The sequence below is a fragment of the Giraffa tippelskirchi genome, chromosome 9 (assembly GCF_054371585.1).
Source record: "Giraffa tippelskirchi isolate mGirTip1 chromosome 9, T2T-mGirTip1v1.2.pri, whole genome shotgun sequence".
Classification (NCBI taxonomy): Eukaryota; Metazoa; Chordata; class Mammalia; order Artiodactyla; family Giraffidae; genus Giraffa; species Giraffa tippelskirchi.
In genome coordinates, this window is record NC_137283.1 from 55,141,207 (window position 1) to 55,163,795 (window position 22,589).

General features: G+C 45.5%; 1 protein-coding gene and 1 long non-coding RNA gene across 5 annotated transcripts in view; both read left to right on the plus strand.

Annotated features, from left to right (window-relative positions):
* Positions 1 to 12,360, plus strand: part of LOC145520282 (uncharacterized) — a 120,841-nt gene extending 108,481 nt beyond the window's left edge. The window contains exon 5 of the long non-coding RNA XR_014064374.1: positions 12,243 to 12,360. This is a non-coding gene — a long non-coding RNA (uncharacterized LOC145520282). The remainder of the gene's footprint in view (positions 1 to 12,242) is intronic.
* Positions 12,361 to 15,440: 3,080 nt separating this feature from the next.
* The window catches only part of LOC145520284 (phosphatidate cytidylyltransferase, mitochondrial-like), a 39,400-nt gene continuing 32,251 nt past the window's right edge, over positions 15,441 to 22,589 (plus strand). For 2 of the 4 annotated variants that reach the window (XM_081526391.1, XM_081526389.1), the window contains exon 1: positions 15,441 to 15,858. In XM_081526391.1, the coding sequence (XP_081382517.1) occupies positions 15,724 to 15,858 (135 nt within the window). In that variant the 5' untranslated portion in view covers positions 15,441 to 15,723. The remainder of the gene's footprint in view (positions 15,859 to 22,589) is intronic. The other 2 variants (XM_081526390.1, XM_081526392.1) reach the window with 2 other exon arrangements.

Sequence of the window (22,589 nt, forward strand, 5' to 3'; positions counted from 1 at the left end):
AGACCAGTTTCAAACAGCCTAAAGATCAGCCCTGGTCCACGAACCATGAATGAAGAGCACTTGTCAGACCACCGAGGGGCAAATACCTGCCCTCAGTTTCTTGTCCACCACCAGGCAGTCATTGGTAACTGATCACAACACTCGTTCTGGAAGGCAATCCCAGACTCCTTCTCAGCACTTCAGCTACTCCCCAGATCAGGCTGGGTGTGTAAAAGGAAAACTATGTGCTCTCCCTGGTTCTCATTTTCCAGCCCCACACTCTGATCCTGGATCTTCTGACTCTGGGCAGAGCCACTGTCCTGACTCACCCAGTCCACCCGCTCTTTTCTGCTCTCCCCAACATGGACAGGTCTTCCATTCCAAGGGGCCAGAGCCTGCCTGCAGGGGCAGAAGCCCAGCCCTGGATTCACTAGAAAGAAGAGAGAAGTGCAATCCTGAAATTTCAAGGAAACAAAAATCTAAGAGGTTTCCTCCCACAACCAGTTCTTTCAATGATCTCTTTACACCCCGCTGGCAGTATGTACTAATCACATGCTTTGAATCTGGAGACACCATCTGTGGAGCACCTGCGATGCATCAGACCTCGTTTTAAGTGGTTATTTTTGCTGTCTCAATTCAAAACACGCCTGTGAAATATCATTATATCCCCATTGTAACAGAGGGCGAAACTCAGAGAAGGAGAGCGTCTGCTCCAAGTCACGCAGCTGTGAGTGACAGAGCCTGGATACGAAGGAGGTCTGTCCCACTCCGAGGTCTGGGTTTTGATTGCATTTCCCTTCTCATCTTCATCCAGACCCCGCGTTCGTGTCGTGGGATGACAAGCTTGAGCTCCCTCTAGAGGTGACACTATGCAATCCTTCGTCTTCTCCAGAAGGTACCACCAGGCCGGAGACGCAGCATGTCCCCTCCCTGCCCCTAGGCGGCAGTGGAGAGCAGACCAAGGCTCGGCCCCAAATCCAGTCCCTTATCTCAAAGATCACTTATTAACATACATTGCTGCTGCTGCTGCTGCTAAGTCGCTTCAGTCGTGCCCTACTCTGCGGGACCCCATAGACGGCAGCCCGTCAGGCTCCGCTGTCCCTGGGATTCTCCAGGCAAGAACACTGGAGTGGGTTGCCATTTCCTTCTCCAATGCATGAAAGCGAAAAGTGAAAGTGAAGTCGCTCAGTCGTGTCCGACTCTTCGCGACCCCATGGACTACAGCCTACCAGGCTCCTCCATCCATGGGAGTTTCCAGGCAAGAGTACTGGAGTGGGGTGCCATTGTCTTCTCTGAACATACATTGAGGAACTGTCAATACGATGCCCATTCACACAGTCCATGGATGTTGCTGAGGCAGTTAATTGGACGTTATTCATTTGCTTCTCTGGGTCCTGGAATCTCGACATTTTAAGGTGGGAGGCTACAGAATGTCCACCCCGCCCCACCCCCAAAAAAACTGATGGAATGAGTCAGTATTTTATCAAAAGCGTTGGCTGGAGAATTCACCCATCTGGCCTCAGCAATCTGGCCTCCTAGACAACTGCGGAAATAAATAAAACCAAATAAGAAAATGGGGATAACAACTGCTACTATTTATTGAGCTCCATATGCCGAGCTCCGTGATAAGCATATATATATATTCCAAAATATATATATTCCAAAAGTCTAAACAACAATCCTTTGCAATTTCTTCAAGAAGGGAACATTTTCGTACTTTGGGAGAGTGATTTTTTTCACAAGACCCTAAAGTCATTTGATATAGAGGCAGATGAATTACGTGGGCGGTGAAACTGAATCATGGCTTTTTTTTTTTTTGGATCCAAAATGAAATAATGACTCCAGAGTAATATGATCAATTTCTTATGCGTCTCAGAAATTAGCTCTTAAGACTGCTAGCAAGGGGGCTCTGGCAGGTTTTAAGCAGTGGCAGCCTTCCAAAGGAATGTCTGTAGTCAAGGTGACTTCTTTTTTACTTTTTCAGAAAAGCAGCATTTATTTGTTGTCTGAATTGCAAAGGCCATTTATCTTTACTGCAGAAAGTAGAAAATAGAAAAGATTGAAAACAAAAGCACAAATTATTCGTAATGTCCTGTTATTGTTTTGTTGTTCCCAATTTTGTTGCTAATAAAATTATGATGTGATAATATTCTCCTATATATCTATTTTTTGCACATCTCTTATTTTTTCCTCAATACAAATTTTTAGACATAGAACCTCTGGATCAAAAAGTATGTATATGTTTAAAACTTTAAAAATTCATTGCCAAATTGATTAGTGAAGATGTTATTTTAAGATGAATGCTTGAATTATTCATAAGATGGAATTTTTTAATAGGTTTATTGTATTTGTTCTTTTGTGTGTTGCCTATTTATAACTTTGGCTTATTTTTCATACTGAAATATTTGGCTTTTTTCTTTTTTGTAAGGAATGGTTACATAGCAAGGAAGCCAACCCTTTGTGTGTCTTGTCATTTTCCCTAATTTCTCACTTTTTTCAATCTTGAATGATTTTTAAAAGTCACGCTTTTTACTTTCATTTAGTCAAATGTATAGATCTTTTTCTACGTGTTATCTTTCTTTCTGGGATACCTTTTTTTTCTTTGTACTTTGGCCATGCCACACAGTTTATAAGATCTCAGTTCTTGACCAGGAATTTAACCCTGGCCACATGGCAGTGCCAGCTCTGAATCCTAACCACTATGCCACCAGGAAACTCCCTTTGTTGGTATAATTTAAAAGCCTTTTCCTCCATGGAGGTAATTATTCATTAAGGAGATCACTTTGCAGGGAACAACAGGATTTGGGATATATTTGTTATATGTAAATATTTGTATATTGCTTTGAAAGTCTTGGTTCTTTATAGTTACACTTCTTAATTTATTCATTCAATCATTTTTTTTCCAACCCACATCAGATGAATCCTTCTATTTTCCAGGCTCTATGCCAGTCGCTGGGTGCAATGATGAATACTTTAGGAGCTCATGGGTCACCCAACCCCACTGTACTGTAGCTAAAGCCAAACTTGGAAATCCACGAGGCACAGGAAGAAGAAAACGGGGTCGCTGTCCTCAGTCCCCCGTCCTTGATGTCAGTGCGTCCCTTAGATTCAGTGATTCTTGGAGTTCTAGTCTAGCTCTTCTTTTCCTCTCGTTCCTCACAAGGTCCCAGATGAGCACCTCCAAGGACTGTGGGGTTTAAGGATGCCTCCATCACCCTCCCAAGCATCAGGGTATATGCTGCCTTCATCAACACCATGGGTCCCACAAGCAACTCAGACTCAACTGACCATCTCCCCACAATCATCACCCCCCTGTTCAGCTCAGTAATGGCCCCACTACCTACTCAAGGATCAAACCAGCACCCTGGGGTCACACTTCATTCCTAATCTCTCTATTGCTAGCCTCTCTGTTTTCTAACCAATCATCAGATTCTGACAGTGCTACCTCCTGTCTTATTTCATCCCCACTCCCTACTTCCACAACCTTACTTTGGGCCCTCTCATCTTGGGTGATGTCCCAGCCCCCTACTAAACTCCATGCTTCCCATCTGGTCCCCTTCCAACCCACCTTCCACACGGCAACCAGAATGATTATTCTAAGGAGCAACTCTGACCATGTCATGCCCCTCCTTCAGTTGGTCCTCACTGGCCTCAGGATAAACCCCATGCGTCTTAGCTGGCCCTACAAGGACCCCTGGGATGTGGCCCCTGCCAACCTCTCTAAATTCATCTTCCATATTCCTTGCCCGCCCCCCCCATTCCTCATCCCAGTCACATAAACTACTCATAGATCCCTGAACGTATCAAGCTTTTTCTTGCCTCCAGGGCTCTTTAAGTGCTCTTCCCTCTGCTGGGACCGTTTTCTCCCACATCTTTCCCTGGCTGACTCCCATTTTCCCACAAGGCTCAGTTTATTTTTTATTTTTATTTATTTATTTAGTTGGCTGTGGCCAGACTCAGTTGTGGCACATGGGATCTTTAGTTGCAGCCTATGGGATCTAGGGATCCCTGACCAGGGATCGAACCCAGGCCCCCTACACTGGGACCGTGGGGTCTCAGCCACTGGGCCACCAGGGAAGTCCCAGGGCTCAGTTTTAACCCCACTCTCTCCAGGAAGCCTTGTGTGAAATCCACCTCCATGGCCAATGACCTACATACCCCTGCTCTCTGCTCCCACAGTCTCCCTCCCTACTTACCCTAACTATGGTGCCACAACGGCCCGTTTACTCGTTTGTCTTCCTCTCTAGACTGTGGCATAGCTGCCCCGGTTATACACTGCACAACTCACAAGAGACAATGATGATCACAAGAGTGGCCCCTGAAGTTATGCAGTGTATACCCCACACAACTGTACCTGGAAGCTCCACCTGAGACCTCCTTGAGAAGGACTCTTTCTGTTCACTCTTGTGTATAACACACATGCTCGGATGGTCATTGTTGAACTGATGAATGGAGAGATGGATAATGGATGGATTGATGGATGGATATATGGCTACAGAGCTTGGTCTCCGTGTCTGCTGGCCAACAAAAGAGTCCTCATCTTTCATTATCCATGTCATCTCCTGTCTGCTCAGCTCCCCTCTAACCAATTCACCATCTTACCTAGCTTCGAAGCAAAACCTTATTTATGGGGTTTAGTCCTTCTATTGCTGAAAATCAAGACTCATTGCTCTTTAGTTGCCGCCCCAACTCCTAAGAGTCTCCTGAAGGTTTAATCAGGAGTGATGGATGACCTGGGATTATGTGGGTTTTTGTCTTTGACATTATGAAAAGTTAGGCTCTCTGCCATGCTTCCCAAGGCATAGAAGATTTAAAGAGAAAAACAACTCAAATCTTCCTTTCTCCTCCAGCTCTTTCTCCATTGTTTAAAGAGAAATTGCCTTTGGAAAATTACCTAGTGTTTTTCTTTTTTTCTGCATCCTCTGTCGTGTCCGACTCTTTGTGACTCCATGAACTGTAGCCTGCCAGGCTCTTCTGTCTATGGGATTCCCCAGGCAAGAACACTGGAGTGGGTTACCATTCCTTTCTCTGGGAATGTTTCCTGCTCAGAGATGGAATCTGAGTCTCCTGCCTTGCAGGAGGATTCTTTCCTGTCTAAGCCACCAGGGAAGCCCCAGAATTCCTTTCAGTTCAGTTCAGTCGCTCAGTTGTGTCCGACTCTCTGCGACCCCATGAATTGCAGCACGCCAGGCCTCTCTGTCCATCACCAACTCCCGTAGTCTACCCAAACCCATGTCCATCGAGTCGGTGATGCCATCCAACCATCTCATCCTCTGTCGTCCCCTTCTCCTCCCGCCCCCAATCCTACCCAGCATTAGGGTCTTTTCCAATGAGTCAACCCTTCGCATGAGGTGCCCAAAGTATTGGAGTTTCAGCTTCAACATCAGACCTTCCAATGAACACCCAGGATTGATCTCTTTTAGGATGGATTGATTGGATCTCCTTGCAGTCCAAGGGACTCTCAAGAGTCTTCTCCAACACCACAGTTCAAAAGCATCAATTCTTCGGCGCTCAGCTTTCTTCACCGTCCAACTCTCACATCCATACATGACCACTGGAAAAACCATAGCCTTGACTAGACGGACTTTTGTTGGCAAAGTAATGTCTCTGCTTTGAAATATGCTATCTAGGTTGGCCATAACCTTCCTTCCAAGGAGTAAGCGTCTTTTAATTTCATGGCTGCAATCACCATCAGCAGTGATTTTGGAGCCCAAAAAAATAAAGTCTGACACTGTTTCCACTGTTTCCCCATCTATTTCCCATGAAGTGATGGGACCAGATGCCATGATCTTAGTTTTCTGAACGTTGAGCTTTAAGCCAACTTTTTCACTCTCCTCTTTCACCTTCATCAAGAGGCTCTTTAGTTCTTCTTCACTTTCTGCCATAAGGGTGGTGTCATCCGCATATCTGAGGTTATTGATATTTCTCCCGGCAATCTTGATTCCAGCTTGTGCTTCTTCCAGCCCAGCATTTCTCATGATGTACTCTGCATATAAGTTAAATAAGCAGGGTGACAATATACAGCCTTGACGTACTCCTTTTCCTGTTTGGAACCAGTCTGTTGTTCCATGTCCAGTTCTAACTGTTGCTTCCTGACCTGCATACAGGTTTCTCAAGAGACAGGTCAGATGGTCTGGTATTCCCATCTCTTTCAGAATTTTCCACAGTTTATTGTGATCCACACAGTCAAAGGCTTTGGCATAGTCAATAAAGCAGAAACAGATGTTTTCCTGGAACTCTCTTGCTTTTTCGATGATCCAGCGGATATTGGCAATTTGATCTCTGGTTCCTCTGCCTTTTCTAAAACCAGCTTGAACATCTGGAAGTTCACGGTTCACGTATTGCTGAAGCCTGGCTTGGAGAATTTTGAGCATTACTTTACTAGCATGTGAGATGAGTGCAATTGTGCGGTAGTTTGAGCATTCTTTGGCATTGCCTTTCTTTGGGATTGGAACGAAGACTGACCTCTTCCAGTCCTGTGGCCACTGCTGAGTTTTCCAAATTTGCTGGCATATCGAGTGCAGCACTTTGACAGCATCACCTTTGAGGACTTGAAATAGCTCAACTGGAATTCCATCACCTCCACTAGCTTTGTTCGTAGTGATGCTTTCTAAGGCCCACTTAACTTCACATTCCAGGGTGTCTGGCTCTAGGTGAGTGATCACACCATCGTGATTATCTGGGTCGTGAAGATCTTTTTTGTACAGTTCTTCTGTGTATTCTTGCCACCTCTTCTTAATATTTTCTGCTTCTGTTAGGTCCATACCATTTCTGTCCTTTATCGAGCCCATCTTTGCATGAAATGTTCCTTTGGTATCTCTAATTTTCTTGAAGAGATCTCTAGTCTTTCCCATTCTGTTGTTTTCCTCTATTTCTTTGCACTGATTGCTGAGGAAGGCTTTCTTATCTCTCCTTGCTGTTCTTTGGAACTCTGCATTCAGATGGGAATATCTTTCCTTTTCTCCTTTGCTTTTCGCTTCTCTTCTCTTCCCAGCTATCTGTAAGGCCTCCTCAGACAGCCATTTTGCTTTTTTGCATTTCTTTTCCATGGGGATTTTCTTGATCCCTGTCTCCTGTACAGTGTCATGAACCTCTGTCCATAGTTCATCAGGCACTCTGTCTATCAGGTCTAGACCCTTAAATCTATTTGTCACTTCCACGGTATAATCATAAGGGATTTGATCTAGGTCATACCTGAATGGTCTAGTGGTTTTCCCTACTTTCTTCAATTTAAGTCTGAATTTGGCAATAAGCAGTTCATGATCCGAGCCACAGTCTGCTCCTGGTCTTGTTTTTGCTGACTGTATAGAGCTTCTCCATCTTTGGCTGCAAAGAATATAATCAATCTGATTTCGGTGTTGACCATCTGGTGATGTCCACGTGTAGAGTCTTCTCTTGTGTTGTCGGAATAGGGTGTTTGCTATTACCAGTGCGTTCTCGTGGCAAAACTCTATTAGCCTTTGCCCTGCTTCATTCTGTACTCCAAGGCCAAACTTGCCTGTTACGCCGGGTGTTTCTTGACTTCCTACTTTTGCATTCCAGTCCCCTATAATGAAAAGGACATCTTTTTTGGGTGTTAGTCCTAAAAGGTCTTGTAGGTCTTCATAGAATCGTTCAACTTCAGCTTCTTCAGCATTACTGGTTGGGGCATAGACTTGGATTACGGTGATATTGAATGGTTTGCCTTGGTAACGAACAGAGATCATTCTATCGTTTTTGAGATTGCATCCAAGTACTGCCTTTCGGACTCTTTTGTTGACCATGATGGCTACTTCATTTCTTCTAAGGGATTCTTGCCCACAGTAGTAGATATAATGGTCATCTGAGTTAAATTCACCCATTCCAGTCCATCTTAGTTCGCTGATTCCTAGAATGTCGACATTCACTCTTGCCATCTCCTGTTTGACCACTTCCAATTTGCCTTGATTCATGGACCTAACATTCCAGGTTCCTATGCAATATTGCTCTTTACAGCATCGGACTTTGTGTCTGTCACCAGTCACATCCACAGTTGGGTATTGTTTTTGCTTTGGCTCCATCCCATCATTCTTTCTGGAGTTATTTCTCCACTGATCTCCATTAGTATATTGGGCACCTACTGACCTGGGGAATTCATCTTTCAGTGTCCTATCTTTTTGCCTTTTCATACTGTTCATGGGGTTCTCAAAGCAAGAATACTGAAGTGGTTTGCCATGCCCTTCTCCAGTGGACCACAATCTGTCAGACCTCTCCACCATGACCCATCCGTCTTGGATGGCCCCACGCGGCATGGCTTAGTTTCATTGAGATAGACAAGGCTGTGGTCCGTGTGATCAGATTAGCTAGTTTTCCCTGTCGGCCGCCGCCCCCAGCCCCCGGCCCCTGGCCCGGCCTAGCCCCTGTTGGCCGCCGCCCCCGGCCCCCAGCCCGCCCTAGGACCTGTAAGCCGCTGCCCCCGGCCTAGGCTTCGCAGGAAGTAAAAGAATTCCTTTACTGAATAGCTAATCGTGTGGCCATACTCTTACACCAGAGGTTCTACAGATAAAGAAACAGTCACAGTTTATAAATGCAGTTTGTGATAGAACTTATTTCAAGTTGCCACAGAGGGTGACTATAGTACAGATACATTTTAAGAAGGCAGAGACCTTGTGTCTTCTTTGAGCTGTTATAGACCCAAGGTCCAGCCAGTACTTGGCATACACACACACAAACACACACACCCTCGTAAAAGATGTGTTGAATGAATTCATCACAAGAAACTCATAAAAATATGTCCTTAGTGGCATATTTTGAAAGTTTTTTAACCATTGTAAACACAGAAACGTTGTATGCTTTAGGTTAAATAAGATACTGTATATCAAATGCCTAGCACAGGATCTGGCATTTATTAAATAAATGAAAACTGCCATTAAGATTATTGGAGTGGGGTGGGATGGAGGGGTGGGAGGGAGGCTCGAAAGGGAGGGGATATACATATGCATGTGAGTGTGCTTGGTCACTCAGTTCCGTGGGGTCACTCCTCGCCAGGTTCAGGTCCCTTCGTGGCTACTCACTTTTGTTGTTCGGTGGCTCAGTCGTGTCTGACTCTTTCCGACCCCATGAACTGCAGCACCCTAGGCTTCCCAGTCCTTCACTGTCAGGATACATTTAACAGGAGGCTTCCTGTATGCTGTTTTCAGTCTTGCATGAATTCTATGTTCCTTAACAGCACCTGAATACAGGTGCCAGAGAGCTGGCAAGCCAACTTTCAGGGATGATAGAAATTCATGTATCTCATTCGTATGGAAATTCCATATGGTGAACAGCAGCCATTTACAACTCTCTTCCATTCTGTTATGTAAAGTAACTTTTATAACCCCCTCTCTTGAGAATGATTCTAGCCTCTGGCTTTCTGGATGACTTGTTAGATTTTTGATCCCTGTCTCTGCTAAAAAGGGCTATCTTGTAAGAGAGTATATATATATATATATATATATACACACATATATATATATATATATACCCACAATATGTTAAATAAACGCCTTTGTTCCACCAGAGCACTGGTCCCCGTGTCTCTCTCTCTCTCTCTCTCTGTCCCCTTCAGGCTGCTCAGTCTCTTTTCTTCCTTCTTTTACTTTCTTATCAGTCGACTCTGTACCCCCAAGTTCTGGCCCATTTAAAGGGCCACAACACTTCACAATCCCCCTGAGTTTGCGAAACTCATGTCCACTGAGTCAGTGAGGCCATCCAACCATCTCATCCTCTGTTGTCCCCTTCTCCTCTTGCCCAGAATTTTTCCCAGCCTCAGGGTCTTTTCCCACTGAGTCAGCTCTTTGCATCAGGTGGCCAAAGTATTGGAGCTTCAGCTTCAGCATCAGTTCTTACCACCAGTTTCCAAGTTGTTGCTACAAGAAATGTCCACAGGCAACAGCACTGCTTCACGCCCCACTCAGGTTACTCAGTCCCCCAATCAGAGACCTAAAGAAAGTCATGCTCCTAGGCTGTTGATTCCAGGGGAATGTGCTAGAAGAAACACTCCAAGGTTTATGTCTCAGAATTTCTTTTCCTTTACCATTCACCCTCAAGACCCATGCCAAGCCCTGGCAGACCGCTCCGCTGAGGATGCTGTGGTTCCTAGGTGGGGCAACAGCTCTGTGCCAGGAGGCTGAAGCGGGGCATTCCACCAGCGTGAGAGTTGCACACCAGGTGACTTTTTCAAGCTCTTCCAGCCCAGAGGGTGCACCGGTCTTTGGGTGCAGGAGGTTTTATGGAGCCTTCAGGAGGCTGCGCCTGAATTGGGAGATCGCGGTCCCGTCAGCAGGGGACCAGACATCAGAGTCCCCAGGACTTTTGTAACTGTTCTTGATAGACACATTTGAAATTTAATACCAGGGCTGGAGAGCTACAAGCTTTAAGCTCTAAGAGCAAAGGGTTATATAAGAGCACAGAGGACAGAACAATTACTTCCGATCAGAAGGGGGTGATAATTTGAGCTGAAGGTAAAGGAAGAGGAAGATTTCAATGGGAGAATGAATGAATGAATCCCTTGGGAAAATAAATAGTTTGTGTTCTTTTTATGGTACAAGATGAAAAGAATTATACTTGGCACTGTATTCACAGGGACTGGCATTAGTCCTGCAACTTCAAGCAAATCATTTTTTTGCACAGCAGTTTATCCATCTGTAAAATTGGACTGGTAACCACTCATTTACCGGGATTTGTTTTAAGACTTAAATAAAGCTATGTCTGGAAAAGTTCTTTGCTTGAAATGCTAAGTGCCATAAAGATATTAGGTATAATTATGCTTCCTAATTCCTCTTCTACTTCATCTCTTACGAATTCAATACAATGCAGAACATTACTAAGAGCTTGCTTAGTGGCCAACACCATTCTCTTTACTTCCTGGATACTGTTTCATTGGCTGTCCCAACAATCCTATATGGCAGCATATCCATATGCCCATTCTACAGATGAGGAAAAGAACGCACAGAGAGCTTCAGCTGCCTTGCTTAAGGTCACACAGCTCTTAACTACTGCGGCCCAGATTCAAACTCAGGTGGGACCTCAGCACCTCTGATCAGAGACTAAAGATGCACTAAAGATGCTGTTAGTCAGGCCCGCTTAGGACACGTCAGTCAGCTGAGAAGGGATGGTTGTGGCAGGGTGACCACCTCTGAGCACACAGTCATCAAGCCCCCTCTCCTCCAGTTCCATCAGAAGATCAGCTGAAAAAAGGATTAATTATAAGGATCACAGAACTCAGTTTTTCTTTTCCCAAACATTTTATGTCCTTGACTTAAACGCTGATTATAAGAAAAACCAAGGCATAAAAGTTATAGAGATTTCACAGGGCTTTTCAGAAAATGAAATAGGCGAACATCCTCCCGGTGAAACCTAGCCTGACAAGGTCACTGTTAAGGAGTACAAAGCCAACAGCCGGAATCAGAAAAACGAGGCCCAACATTCAGTCAAATCAAGTGGCATTTATCTGTATTTTAAAATGGCTCTCTAACGCTTTTATTTCCTTGGTATAAGAGTTCCAATAGAACCCTAAAGCAATTGTATAGAACACTGGGGCTTTTAAATAGCTTCTAACTTAGCAAGCCACGGTCATTTAAAGAGAAGTGGATGAGCTGCTAGGAGGAGGGAGATTTCTGCTGAAGAAAACGAAGGTGTTCTGGCTCCATTGCTTCTGCCTCTTTCTGGAGAGAAGCGAAATGCACACAGGAACATGATGAAACTTTCCAGCTGGTGATTTTGTATTATCAGGAAGGAAAGTGTTTATGAAAATTAAAATGACTGATAATTATGTGTGAAAGCCCGCAAGGGAGAAGAATGCAGAAACATTGCCGAATCTTTATTTATATCCAGAGCTGAAGCCTGTTTGGTGGGAGTGTGAATTGGTCCAGTTTTTTGGAGGGGACTAGTTAATGTCCTGACACTTTGACCCGGCAAGTTCCCTTCGCAAAATCTACTTTTTAGCAAAACTTAGCACATATCCAAGGTCTGTGTACAAGAATGTTCGCTGTAGTGTAGTTTGTACGTACAAAAAAATAGAAATAATCTATTTCCATCATCATGAATATGTTTAAACAATGCTGGCATATCCGTATTTTAGAAAATTTTGCTAATAAATGGAATGAGATAGAGCTAGATATTCTGACATGAAAAGTTGTCACTGATGGTTTAAATGAAAAAAAAGCAAATTACAAAAAAAGTATTGCATGCTTTTATTTTGTATTCTTTCATTTTAAAATGAAAGCCCTCACTGTGGGGCTTGGGGAAATTTCTTCTCCTTTCAGGTGGCCTGTCTCCTCTTGTGAACAATGATGGTCTAAGACAACCTGCCCCAAGGGTCTTGGGACTGAAGAGAAGATCATCGAGAGAGCTTGAGAATAGAACAGAAACAAGCCTCACCGATTCTTATTGTCCTGTGGGTCCTTCTTTGGTAGAGTCTCCCTTCCGTCATCTTCCGGATGAACTCCTACCCATTCTTCCAGACCCGGCTCACAGGCCATCGCTGACGGTCTCTGCTGGTCTCTGCTGCACAGGCAGAACTGACGGGGGCTCCTCCTGCGGTCCTGAGGGGCCCTGGGTACCCAGCCTCACCCCCGCAGGGTCTGGTCCGGGTTGTCTGTCTCCTCCATCCCCCCGAGTCCCTGCAAGGCGGCAGCCCTGTACCGACCCCCTCACAGCCTCAGCACTCACCTCAGGGCGTGAGGCTGTTTGAAACCCAGTCATCTTTTTCCTAATTGAATTCATCCTATTCTTGCCTCTATCACCCCAGGCCAGGCAACTTAATGCACAGGGAAGCTCCAGGAACAGCTTCCTAAGGGGTCTCCCTGCCTCCTCTCCCTCCATTCCGGTCCAGGCTAACGTTGGAGCCTGACAGGTCCCTGCCCAAAGCCCTTCAAGGGCAGAGTAGGACTGGAGGACACGGAGTTGGGTTTTCATTCCGGTTTGCTAAGGCTGATGTGATGCCCAGCACATTGCTTTCTCGAACGCTTGGCTGCTTCATCTGCGAAATGAAGGCATCACCTCCTCCCCCAAGGCTGTAGAAGGAACGCAATGAAAAATGCATGTGAAACGCATCAACAGCGTTTAGCCAAACCCAAATTTAGCTATTACTACTTCTGTTATCCTTGAGAGGCCGGGCTCATCAGGGGAGAAGGGAAGCATATCTGAAAATTCCCTGTCCAGGAATTCAGACTGAAGGGCCCTGTGACCCGGAGCAAGTTTCTGTGTGTGTGTGTGTGTGTGTGTGTGTGTGTGTGTGTGTGTTATTCTGTCGCTCTGTCGTGTTCAACTCTCTGTGACCCCGTGGACTGTAGCCCGCCAGGCTTCTCTGTCCATGGAATTTTCTAGGCAAGAATACTGGAGTGGGTTGCCATTTCCTTCTCCAGGGGATCTTCCTGACCCAGGGTTCAAACCCACATCTCCTGTGTCTCTTGCGTTGGCAGGCAGATTGTTTAACTGCTGAGCCACCAGGGAAGCCCCACAAGTTTCTTTAATTATTGACGAAGAGGTGAGCTCTTTCCTAGGATCCCATTTCCATCAGAAACTGCATTTCATGTGCCTCTTTGTGAGCCCAATCCATAAGGCAAAGGGGAAAAGACTCTTCCTCACCCTTAATATTAATTACAAATATTAGAGAAAATTGGTGAGGGTTTTTCTTGTTTTTTGTTTTTACCACTTATGAAGCACTTTCCTACCCATCATGGAATTTAGAGATGATTTTAATGGGAAGAAAGCACAGCCAAATCTTAACAGTGATAGTCTCTGGATGGTGGGATTTGGGGTGATTTTAGCCTTACGTGTGTTTCCCTAAAGCTTCAAAATCTTCTGCAGTTTCAGAGCTGAATAGAAGCAATGGTTGCATAATATTGTGAATGCAATAAATGCACTAAATTGTAAAGTATGCTCAAAGAATGCTCAAACTAGCACACAATTGCACTCATCTCACACGCTAGTAAAGATGCTCAAAATTCTCCAAGTCAGGCTTCAGCAATATGTGAACCGTGAACTTCCAGATGTTCAAGCTGGATATAGAAAAGGCAGAGGAACCAGAGATCAAATTCGAAAAAGCAAGAGAGTTCCAGAAAAACATCTATTTCTGCTTTATTGACTATGCCAAAGCCTGTGACTATGTGGATCACAATAAACTGTGGACATTTCTGAAAGGGATGGGAATACCAGACCATCTGACCTGTCTCTTAAGAAACCTGTATGCAGGTCAGGAAGCAACAATTAGAACTGGACATGGAACAACAGACTGGTTCCAAATAGGAAAAGGAGTACATCAAGGCTGTATATTGTCACCCTGCTTATTTAACTTATATGCAGAGTACATCTTGAGAAACGCTGGGCTAGAGGAAGCACAAGCTGGAATCACGATTGCCAGGAGAAATATCAATAACCTCAGATATGCAGATGACATCACCCATTTGACAGAAAGTGAAGGAAAACTAAAGAGTCTCTTGATGAAAGTGAAAGAGGAGAGTGAAAAAGTTGGCTTAAAGCTCAACGTTCAGAAAACTAAAATCATGGCATCTGGTCCCATCACTTCATGGGAAATAGATGGGGAAACAGTGGAAACAGTGTCAGACTTTATTTTTGGGGGCTCCAAAATCGCTGCTGATGGTGATTGCAGCCATGAAATTAAAAGACGCTTACTCCTTGGAAGGAAGGTTATGGCCAACCTAGACACCATATTAAAAAGCAGAGACATTTCTTTGCCAACAAAAGTCCGTCTAGTCAGGCTATGGTTTTTCCAGTGGTCATGTATGGATGTGAGAGTTGGATGGTGAAGAAAGCTGAGCGCCGCAGAATTGATGCTTTTGAACTGTGGTGTTGGAGAAGACTCTTGAGAGTCCCTTGGATTGCAAGGAGATCCAACCAGTCCATCCTAAAGGAGATCAGTCCTGGGTGTTCATTGGAAGGACTGATGTTGAAGCTGAAACTCCAATACTTTGGCCACCTGACGCGAAGAGTTGACTCATTGGAAAAGATCCTAATGCTGGGAAGGATTGGGGGCAGGAGGAGAAGGGGACGACAGAGGATGAGATGGTTGGATGGCATCACCGACTCGATGGACATGGGTTTGGGTAAACTTCGGGAGTTGGTGATGGACAGGGAGGCCTGGCGTGCTGCAATTCATGGGGTCACAAAGAGTCGGACACGACTGAGCAACTGAACTGAACTAAACTGAACTGTAAAGTATACAATTTTACATTATGTGAATTTCACCTCATCCAAAAGATCTCCTGCAATACTACACATGTGGTTTCATAGTCATTTATGAAAATGAGGTTTGAGGCGAGAACAAACAAGGACTTTTAAGGCTTAAAGGCAGTTCAATCAGCTGTCACGCTCCCCCTCCCATGTCCAAGGCTTAATCCCAGGCGTCCAGTCTGCAGTGCGCTCCTCCTACCACCAGGGGGCGCTGCGGGGGCCTGGCGTTCCCACTCCGGGAGGGCGCCTGCTCTTGCTCTTGCGCCTTCGGAGCACGTGTGCGCGCGGGGGGCGTGGCCCGCGTGGCCGCCTGAGCAGCAGGAAGTTGCCCACTGGGTTGTGTCCCGGTTGCCTCCGGCTTGACCTACTTCGTGTCTGACAGACTTTGTGTCTGACGGACCTGCCGCCCCGAGTCCTTGCGGGCGCCCCCTTCTCGTCCCCCGGCCCCAGGCTTCTTCCGTCGAGGCGGGTCCCCGGCTTCCATCTCCCACCCCGAGCGGGTTCCCGGTCCCGCCCGCTGTCCTCCGGGGGGCCCTGGGTGACCCCGGCCCCATGGCGCTGCAGGCGCTGCAGAGCTCGGGGGTGGCCTTCCGCAAGATCCTGTCTCACTTCCCCAAGGAGCTGAGCCTGGCTTTCGCCTACGGCTCTGGGGTGTACCGCCAGGCGGGGCCCAGCTCAGACCAGAAGGTGAGCCCGGGAGGTCCCTTTGCCTTCGGTCCCTCCCGAGGCCTGGAGCTGCCCTGCCGCTCTGCGCATCCCCGTATCAGCTCGCAGAGTCCTGATACAAACCCTGCGAAAGAGCTCTTAGCAGAGCGGCAGCGTGAGCTGCGCTTCCAAGGACAAGTAGGAGTCCACTTGGGTCTAAGAACGGGAGATGCAATTATGTGCAGGGAAGATCTGGTGCCGGGACAAGACGGAAAAAAACAAAAACTTGCCAGGTCCTCATTCAGTGTTCTCGAGTTTTCTCAGTTCAGTTCAGTTCCGTTCAGTTGCTCACTCGAGTCCGACTCTTTGCGACTCCATGAACCGCAACACGCCAGGCCTCCCTGTCCATCACCAACTCCCTGAGTCCACCCAAACCCATGTCCATTGAGTCAGCCATCTCATCCTCTGTCTTCCCCTTCTCCCCCTGCCCTCAATCTTACCCAGCATCAGGGTCTTTTCCATTGAGTCAGCTCTTCGCGTCAGGTGGCCAAAGTATTGAAGTTTCAGCTTCAACATCAGTCCTTCCAATTAACACCCAGGACTGATCTCCTTTAGGATGAACTGGTTGGATCTCCTTGCAGTCCAAGGGACTCTCAAGAGTCTTCTCCAGCCCCACAGTTCAAAAACATCAATTCTTCGGCTCTCAGCTTGCTTTATAGTCCAGCTCTCACATCCATACATGACCACTGGAAAAACCATAGCCTTGACTAGACGGACGTTTGTTGGCAAAGTAATGTCTCTGCTTTTTAATATGGTGGCTAGGTTGGTCATAACTTTCCTTCCAAGGAATAAGCGTCTTTTAATTTCTTGGCTGCGGTCACCATCTGCAGTGATCTTGGAGCCCAGAAAAATAAAGTCTGGCACTATTCCCCTGTTTCCTCATCTATCTGCCATGAAGTGATGGGACCAGATGCCATGATCTTAGTTTTCTGAATGCTGAGGTTTAAGCCAACTTTTTCACTCTCCTCTTTCACTTTCATCAAGAGGCTCTTTAGTTCTTCACTTTCTGCCATAAGGGTGGTATCATCTGCGTATCTGAGGTTATTGATATTTCTCCCGGCAATCTTGATTCCAGCTTGTGCTTCCTCCAGCCCAGCATTTCTCATGATATACTCTGTGTATAAGTTAAATAAGCAGGGTGACAATATACAGCCTTGATGTACTCCTTTTTCTATTTGGAACCAGTCTGTTGTTCCATGTCCAGTTCTAACTGTTGCTTCCTGACCTGCATACAGGTTTCTCAAGAGGCAGGTCAGGTGGTCTGGTATTCCCATCTCTTTCAGAATTTTCCACAGTTTATTGTGATCCACACAGTCACACGCTTTGGCATAGTCAATAAAGCAGAAATAGCTGTTTTTCTGGTACTCTCTTGCTTTTTCGATGATCCATCAGATGTTTGCAATTTGATCTCTGGTTCCTCTGCCTTTTCTAAAACCAGCTTAAACATATGAAGTTCACGGTTCACGTATTGCTGAAGCCTGGCTTGGAGAATTTTAAGCATTACTTTACCAGCATGTGAGATGAGTGCAATTGTGCGGCAGTTTGAGCGTTCTTTGGCATTGCTTTTCTTTGGGATTGGAATGGAAACTGACCTTTTCCAGTCCTGTGGCCACTGCTGAGTTTTCCAAATTTGCTGGCCTATCGAGTGCAGCACTTTGACAGCGTTATCTTTCAGGATTTGAAATAGCTCAACTGCAATTCCATCACCTCCACTAGCTTTGTTCCTAGTGATGCTTCCTAAGGCCCACTTGACTTCACATTCCAGGATGTCTGGCTCTAGGTGAGTGATCACACCATCATGATTATCTGGGTCGTGGAGAACTTTTTGGTACAATTCTTCTGTGTATTCTTGCCACCTCTTCTTAATATCTTCTGCTTCTGTTAGGTCCCTACCATTTCTGTCCTTTATTGAGCCTATCTTTGCATGAAATGTTCCCTTGGTATCTCTAATTTTCTTGAAAAGATCTCTAGTCTTTCCTATTCTATTGTTTTCCTCTATTTTTTTTGCATTAATCGCTGAGGAAGGCTTTCTTATCTCTCCTTGCTGTTCTTTGGAACTCTGCATTCAAATGGGTATATCTTTCCTTTTCGCCTTTGGTTTTTGCTTCCCGTCTAGTCACAGCTATTTGTAAGGCCTCCTCAGACACCCATTTTGCTTTTTTGCATTTCTTTTTCTTGGGGATGGTCTGGATTCCTGTCTCCTGTACAATGTCACGAACCTCCATCCATAGTTCATCAGGCACTCTGTCTATCAGATCTAGCCCTTTAAATCTATTTCTCACTTCTACTGTTTAGTCATAAGGGATTTGATTTAGGTCATACCTGAATGGTCTAGTGGTTTTCTCCACTTTCTTCAATTTCAGTCTGAATTTGGCAATAACGAGTTCATGATCTGAGCCATAGTCAGCTCCCGGTCTTGTTTTTGCTGACTGTATAGAGCTTCTCCATCTTTGGCTGCAAAGAATATAATCAATCTGATTTCGGTGTTGACCATCTGGTGATGTCCATATGTAGAGTCTTCTCTTGTGTTGTTGGAAGAGGGTGTCTGCTATGACCAGTGCGTTCTCTTGGCAAAACTCTATTAGCCTTTGCCCTGCTTCATTTTGTACTCCAAGGCCAAATTTGCCTGTTACTCCATGTGTTTCTTGACTTCCTACTTTTGCATTCCAGTCCCCTATAATGAGAGGGACATCTTTTTTGGGTGTTAGTTCTAGAAGGTCTTGTAGGTCTTCATAGAACTGTTCAACTTCAGCTTCTTTGGTTTTACGGGTCGGGGCATAGACTTGAATTACCGTGATATTGAATGGTTTGCCTTGAAAATGAACAGAGATCATTCTGTCGTTTTTGAGATTGCATCCAAGTAGTGCATTTCAGACTCTTTTGTTGACTGTGATGGCTACTCTATTTCTTCTAAGGGATTCCTGCCCACAGTAGTAGAAACAATGGTCATCTGAGTTAAATTCACCCATTCCAGTCCATCTTAGTTCACTGATTCCTAGAATGTTGATGTTCACTCTTGTCATCTCCTGTTTGACCACTTCCAATTTGCCTTGATTCATGGACCTAACATTCCAGGTTCCTATGCAATATTGCTCTTGACAGCATCAAATCTTGCTTCTCTCACCAGTCCCATTCACAACTGGATGTTGTTTTTGCCTTGGCTCCATCACTTCATTCTTTCTGGAATTATTTCTCCACTGATCTCCAGTAGCATATTGGGCACTTCCTGACCTGGGGAGTTCATCTTTCAATGTCCTATCTTTTTGCCTTTTCATACTGTTCATGGGGTTCTCAAGGCAAGAATACTGAAGTGGTTTGCCATTCCTTTCTCCAGTGGACCGCGTTCTGTCAGACCTCTCCACCATGACCTGTCCGTCCTGGGTGGCTCCATATGGCATGGCTTAGTTTCACTGAGTTAGACAAGGCTGTGGTCCATGTGATCAGATTGGCTAGTTGTCCTTGACTGTGGTTTCAGCCTGTCTGCCCCCTGATCCCCTCTCTCAGTGCCCACTGTCTTACCTGGGTTTTTCTTACTTTGGACGCAGAGTCTCTCTTCATGGCTGCTCCAACAAAGCGCAGCTGCCACCCTTTACCTCGGACGCAGGGTATCTCCTCTCGGCCGCTGCCCCTGACCTCCGGCCCGGGGTAGCTCCTCTCGGCCACGCTCAGTGCGCCGTTGCAGCCACCATGCTCAGTTTTCTGGAAAGCTTTAAAAAAAATACGGATAATCTGGCTTCCAGTTGTGGAGATTCAGATTTAATTAGTCTGGCATGAGCCCGGGCTTTAGGAATTTAAAAAACTTCCCAGTCTCAGGTGATTCTGTCTCACTACCAAGCTTGAGAGTTACATCTCTGGCTGTAGGAAAAAATGCAAAGGAGTTCTCCTGACTCTGGGAAGCTGATGGACAGATGGTAGAGTTAGGGCCTTTGCAGTGACTTAAACAAATAGCAAGGGCTTCCCTGGTAGCTCAGCTAGCAAAGAATACACCTGCAATGCAGGAGACCCCAGTTTGATTCCTGGCTCCGGACGATCCCCTGGAGAAGGGATAGGCTTCCCACTCCAGTATTCTTGGGCTTCCCTGGTGGCTCAGACAGTAAAGAAATAGCCTGCAATGCCAGAAGCTTGGGTTCAATCTCTGAGTTGGGATCCCTTGGAGAAGGGAACAGGTACCCACTTCAGTAGCCTGGCCTGGAGAGTTCCATGGACAGAGGAGCCTGACAGGCTACAGTCTATGGAGGGTCACAAAGAGTCTGACACGACTGAGTGACTTTTCACTTGCACTAACTAAATCTGAAACCTGTATGCAAGTCAAGAAGCAACAGTTAGAACCAAACATGGAATGATGAACTGATTCAAAATTGGGAAAGGAGTACGTCTAGGTTGTATATTGTCACTCTGCTTATTTAACTTATATGCAGAGTACATCATGTGGAATGCCAGGCTGGATGAAGCACAAGCTGGAATCAAGATTGCCAGGAGAAATATCAATAACCTCAGATATCCAGATGACACCACCCTTATGGCAGAATGCAGAGAGGAACTAAAGAGCCTCTTGATGAAGGTCAAAGAGGAGGGTGAAAAGCTGACTTAAAACTCGGCATTCAAAAAAGGAAGATCATGGCATTCAGTCCCATCACTTCATGGCAAATTGATGGAAAAACAATGGAAAGAGGGACAGGCTTTATTTTCTTGGGTTCCAAAATCACTGCATATGATGACTGCAGCCATGAAATTAAAAGATACTTGCTCCTTGGAAGAAAAGCTATGACCAGCCTATACAGCATATTAAAAAGCAGAGACATTACTTTGCCAACAAAGGTCTATCTGTGGTTTTTCCAGTAGTCAGGTATGGATGTGAGAGTTGGACTATAAAGAAAGCTGAGCACTGAAGAATTGATGCTTTTGAACTGTGGCGTTGGAGATTCTTGAGAGTCCCTTGGACTCCAAGGAGATCAAACCAGTCAATCCTAAAGAAAATCAATCCTGAATATTCATTGGAAGAACTAATGCTGAAGCTGAAGCTCCAATACTTTGGCCGTCTGATGTGAAGAACTGACTCACTGGCAAAGACCCTGATGCTGGGAAAGATTGAAGGCGGGAGGAGAAGAGGACGACAGAGGATGAGATGGCTGGATGGCATCACCAACCTGATGGAAATGAGTTTGAGCAAGCTCCAGGAGTTGGTGATGGACAGGGAAGCCTGGCGTGCTGCAGTCCATGAGGTCGCAAAGAGTTGAACACGACTGAGCAACTGAACTGATTGAACTAACAGAGTTAGTGGGTCAGCAGTACATTTGCTCTGACCCAGGACATTTACCAAGTCTGTTTAGTCCCCTGTTTAGGGCTAAGCATTGTTACTCTTCAAAGTTGGCTAAGCATAACAGCAGTGAGGGTACAGTTTTCCTTGTTATTGTAGATTTTTTTTTTCTTCAAATGGGGGAAAACAGGTTTGCTTCCAAGGTGGAGTCAAAATTTAAGACATCAAAGATGGCAGATATATATTTTCTGTTTAGTGAGGCTTTTGATTGACTTTGACAAGGCTTTTGAGCTCTTGCTAAATTAAGGTAAAAGGAGCAGGAGTCTAGATAGAGATGTTTTCTGTATGTGCAGCTCGTGTTCTGGGCTGGTTTTTTTTTTTTTTTTTTTTTTTTTTTAATAAACAAAGGAAATGGTCACGGGCAGTCTGCACTAGGGCCTCATGGTTTTGGATACCTGGCTGTAATTTTTCAGTTAATCTCTGTCTGTTCACTTCCTGGTGAGGCCATCTATACTGTGCCTTGAATTTGCTGTTTATCACCTATATTAGTATTTAAGTAACGTGCTTATTTTGTATTTTATTGTGCTCAGTTGCTCAGTCTTTTCCAGCTCTTTGCAACCCCATGGACTGTAGCCCACCTGCCTCCTCTGTTCATGGAATTCTCCAGGCAAGAATACCGGAGTGGTTTGCCATTTCTTCCTCCAGGGAATCTTCCTGACCCAGAGATTGAACCCTCATTTCCACGTCTCCTGCATTGGCAGGCGGATTCTTTACCACTGAGCCACCTGGGAAGCCCCCTAATTTAAGTAGTACTTTTCTTTAAATTGACAACATAGGGGGAATGATACATTTGGGGCACACAGGAAATTATAGATTACAATAGGTTATTTTTTTCCAACATATGTTAACATGAAAAATTTTAAAAACATGTCCACTCAAATTCTTAACTATCACGACTAGTTTGTAGGAAACTCAGAGCATCCTGATTCTATAGTCATCTCTTCATTTTCCTGTGAAGATTTTCCTTTGAGCAGACCTGGAGTTCCCTCCAAGAAAAGGTCTTTCCTTTTCCCTCACCCTCATTCCCTGCAAGTTCACAAGTAGATTCCAGCACCTGAGTCTGTCCCAGCTGAGTCCCTGCCTCGGTGCCCTGGTTACTGGCAGGCAGCCTCGTGTGTGGTGTTGCATCCTTTAGTCCGCCCTCCCTTTCTGCTGCAGGAACATTTCTTCCCATGGCAGCCAGTCTCCCTCTTTGGTCCCATCTCCCACCGCTCTATACCTGTATCCCATCCCAGCCCTACCGACCTAGACTCAGCACCCAGAACATGCCCAGCTCGCGTCTCCTCTGAAGAGCGTTTTCATCCAACAGGACTCCCCTGACCCCCTTCCTCAGGCCTCTCCTAACACTTCACCAAATCTGCTTAACTCTTGTGTGTTTTTGAAGACTCGGACTTAC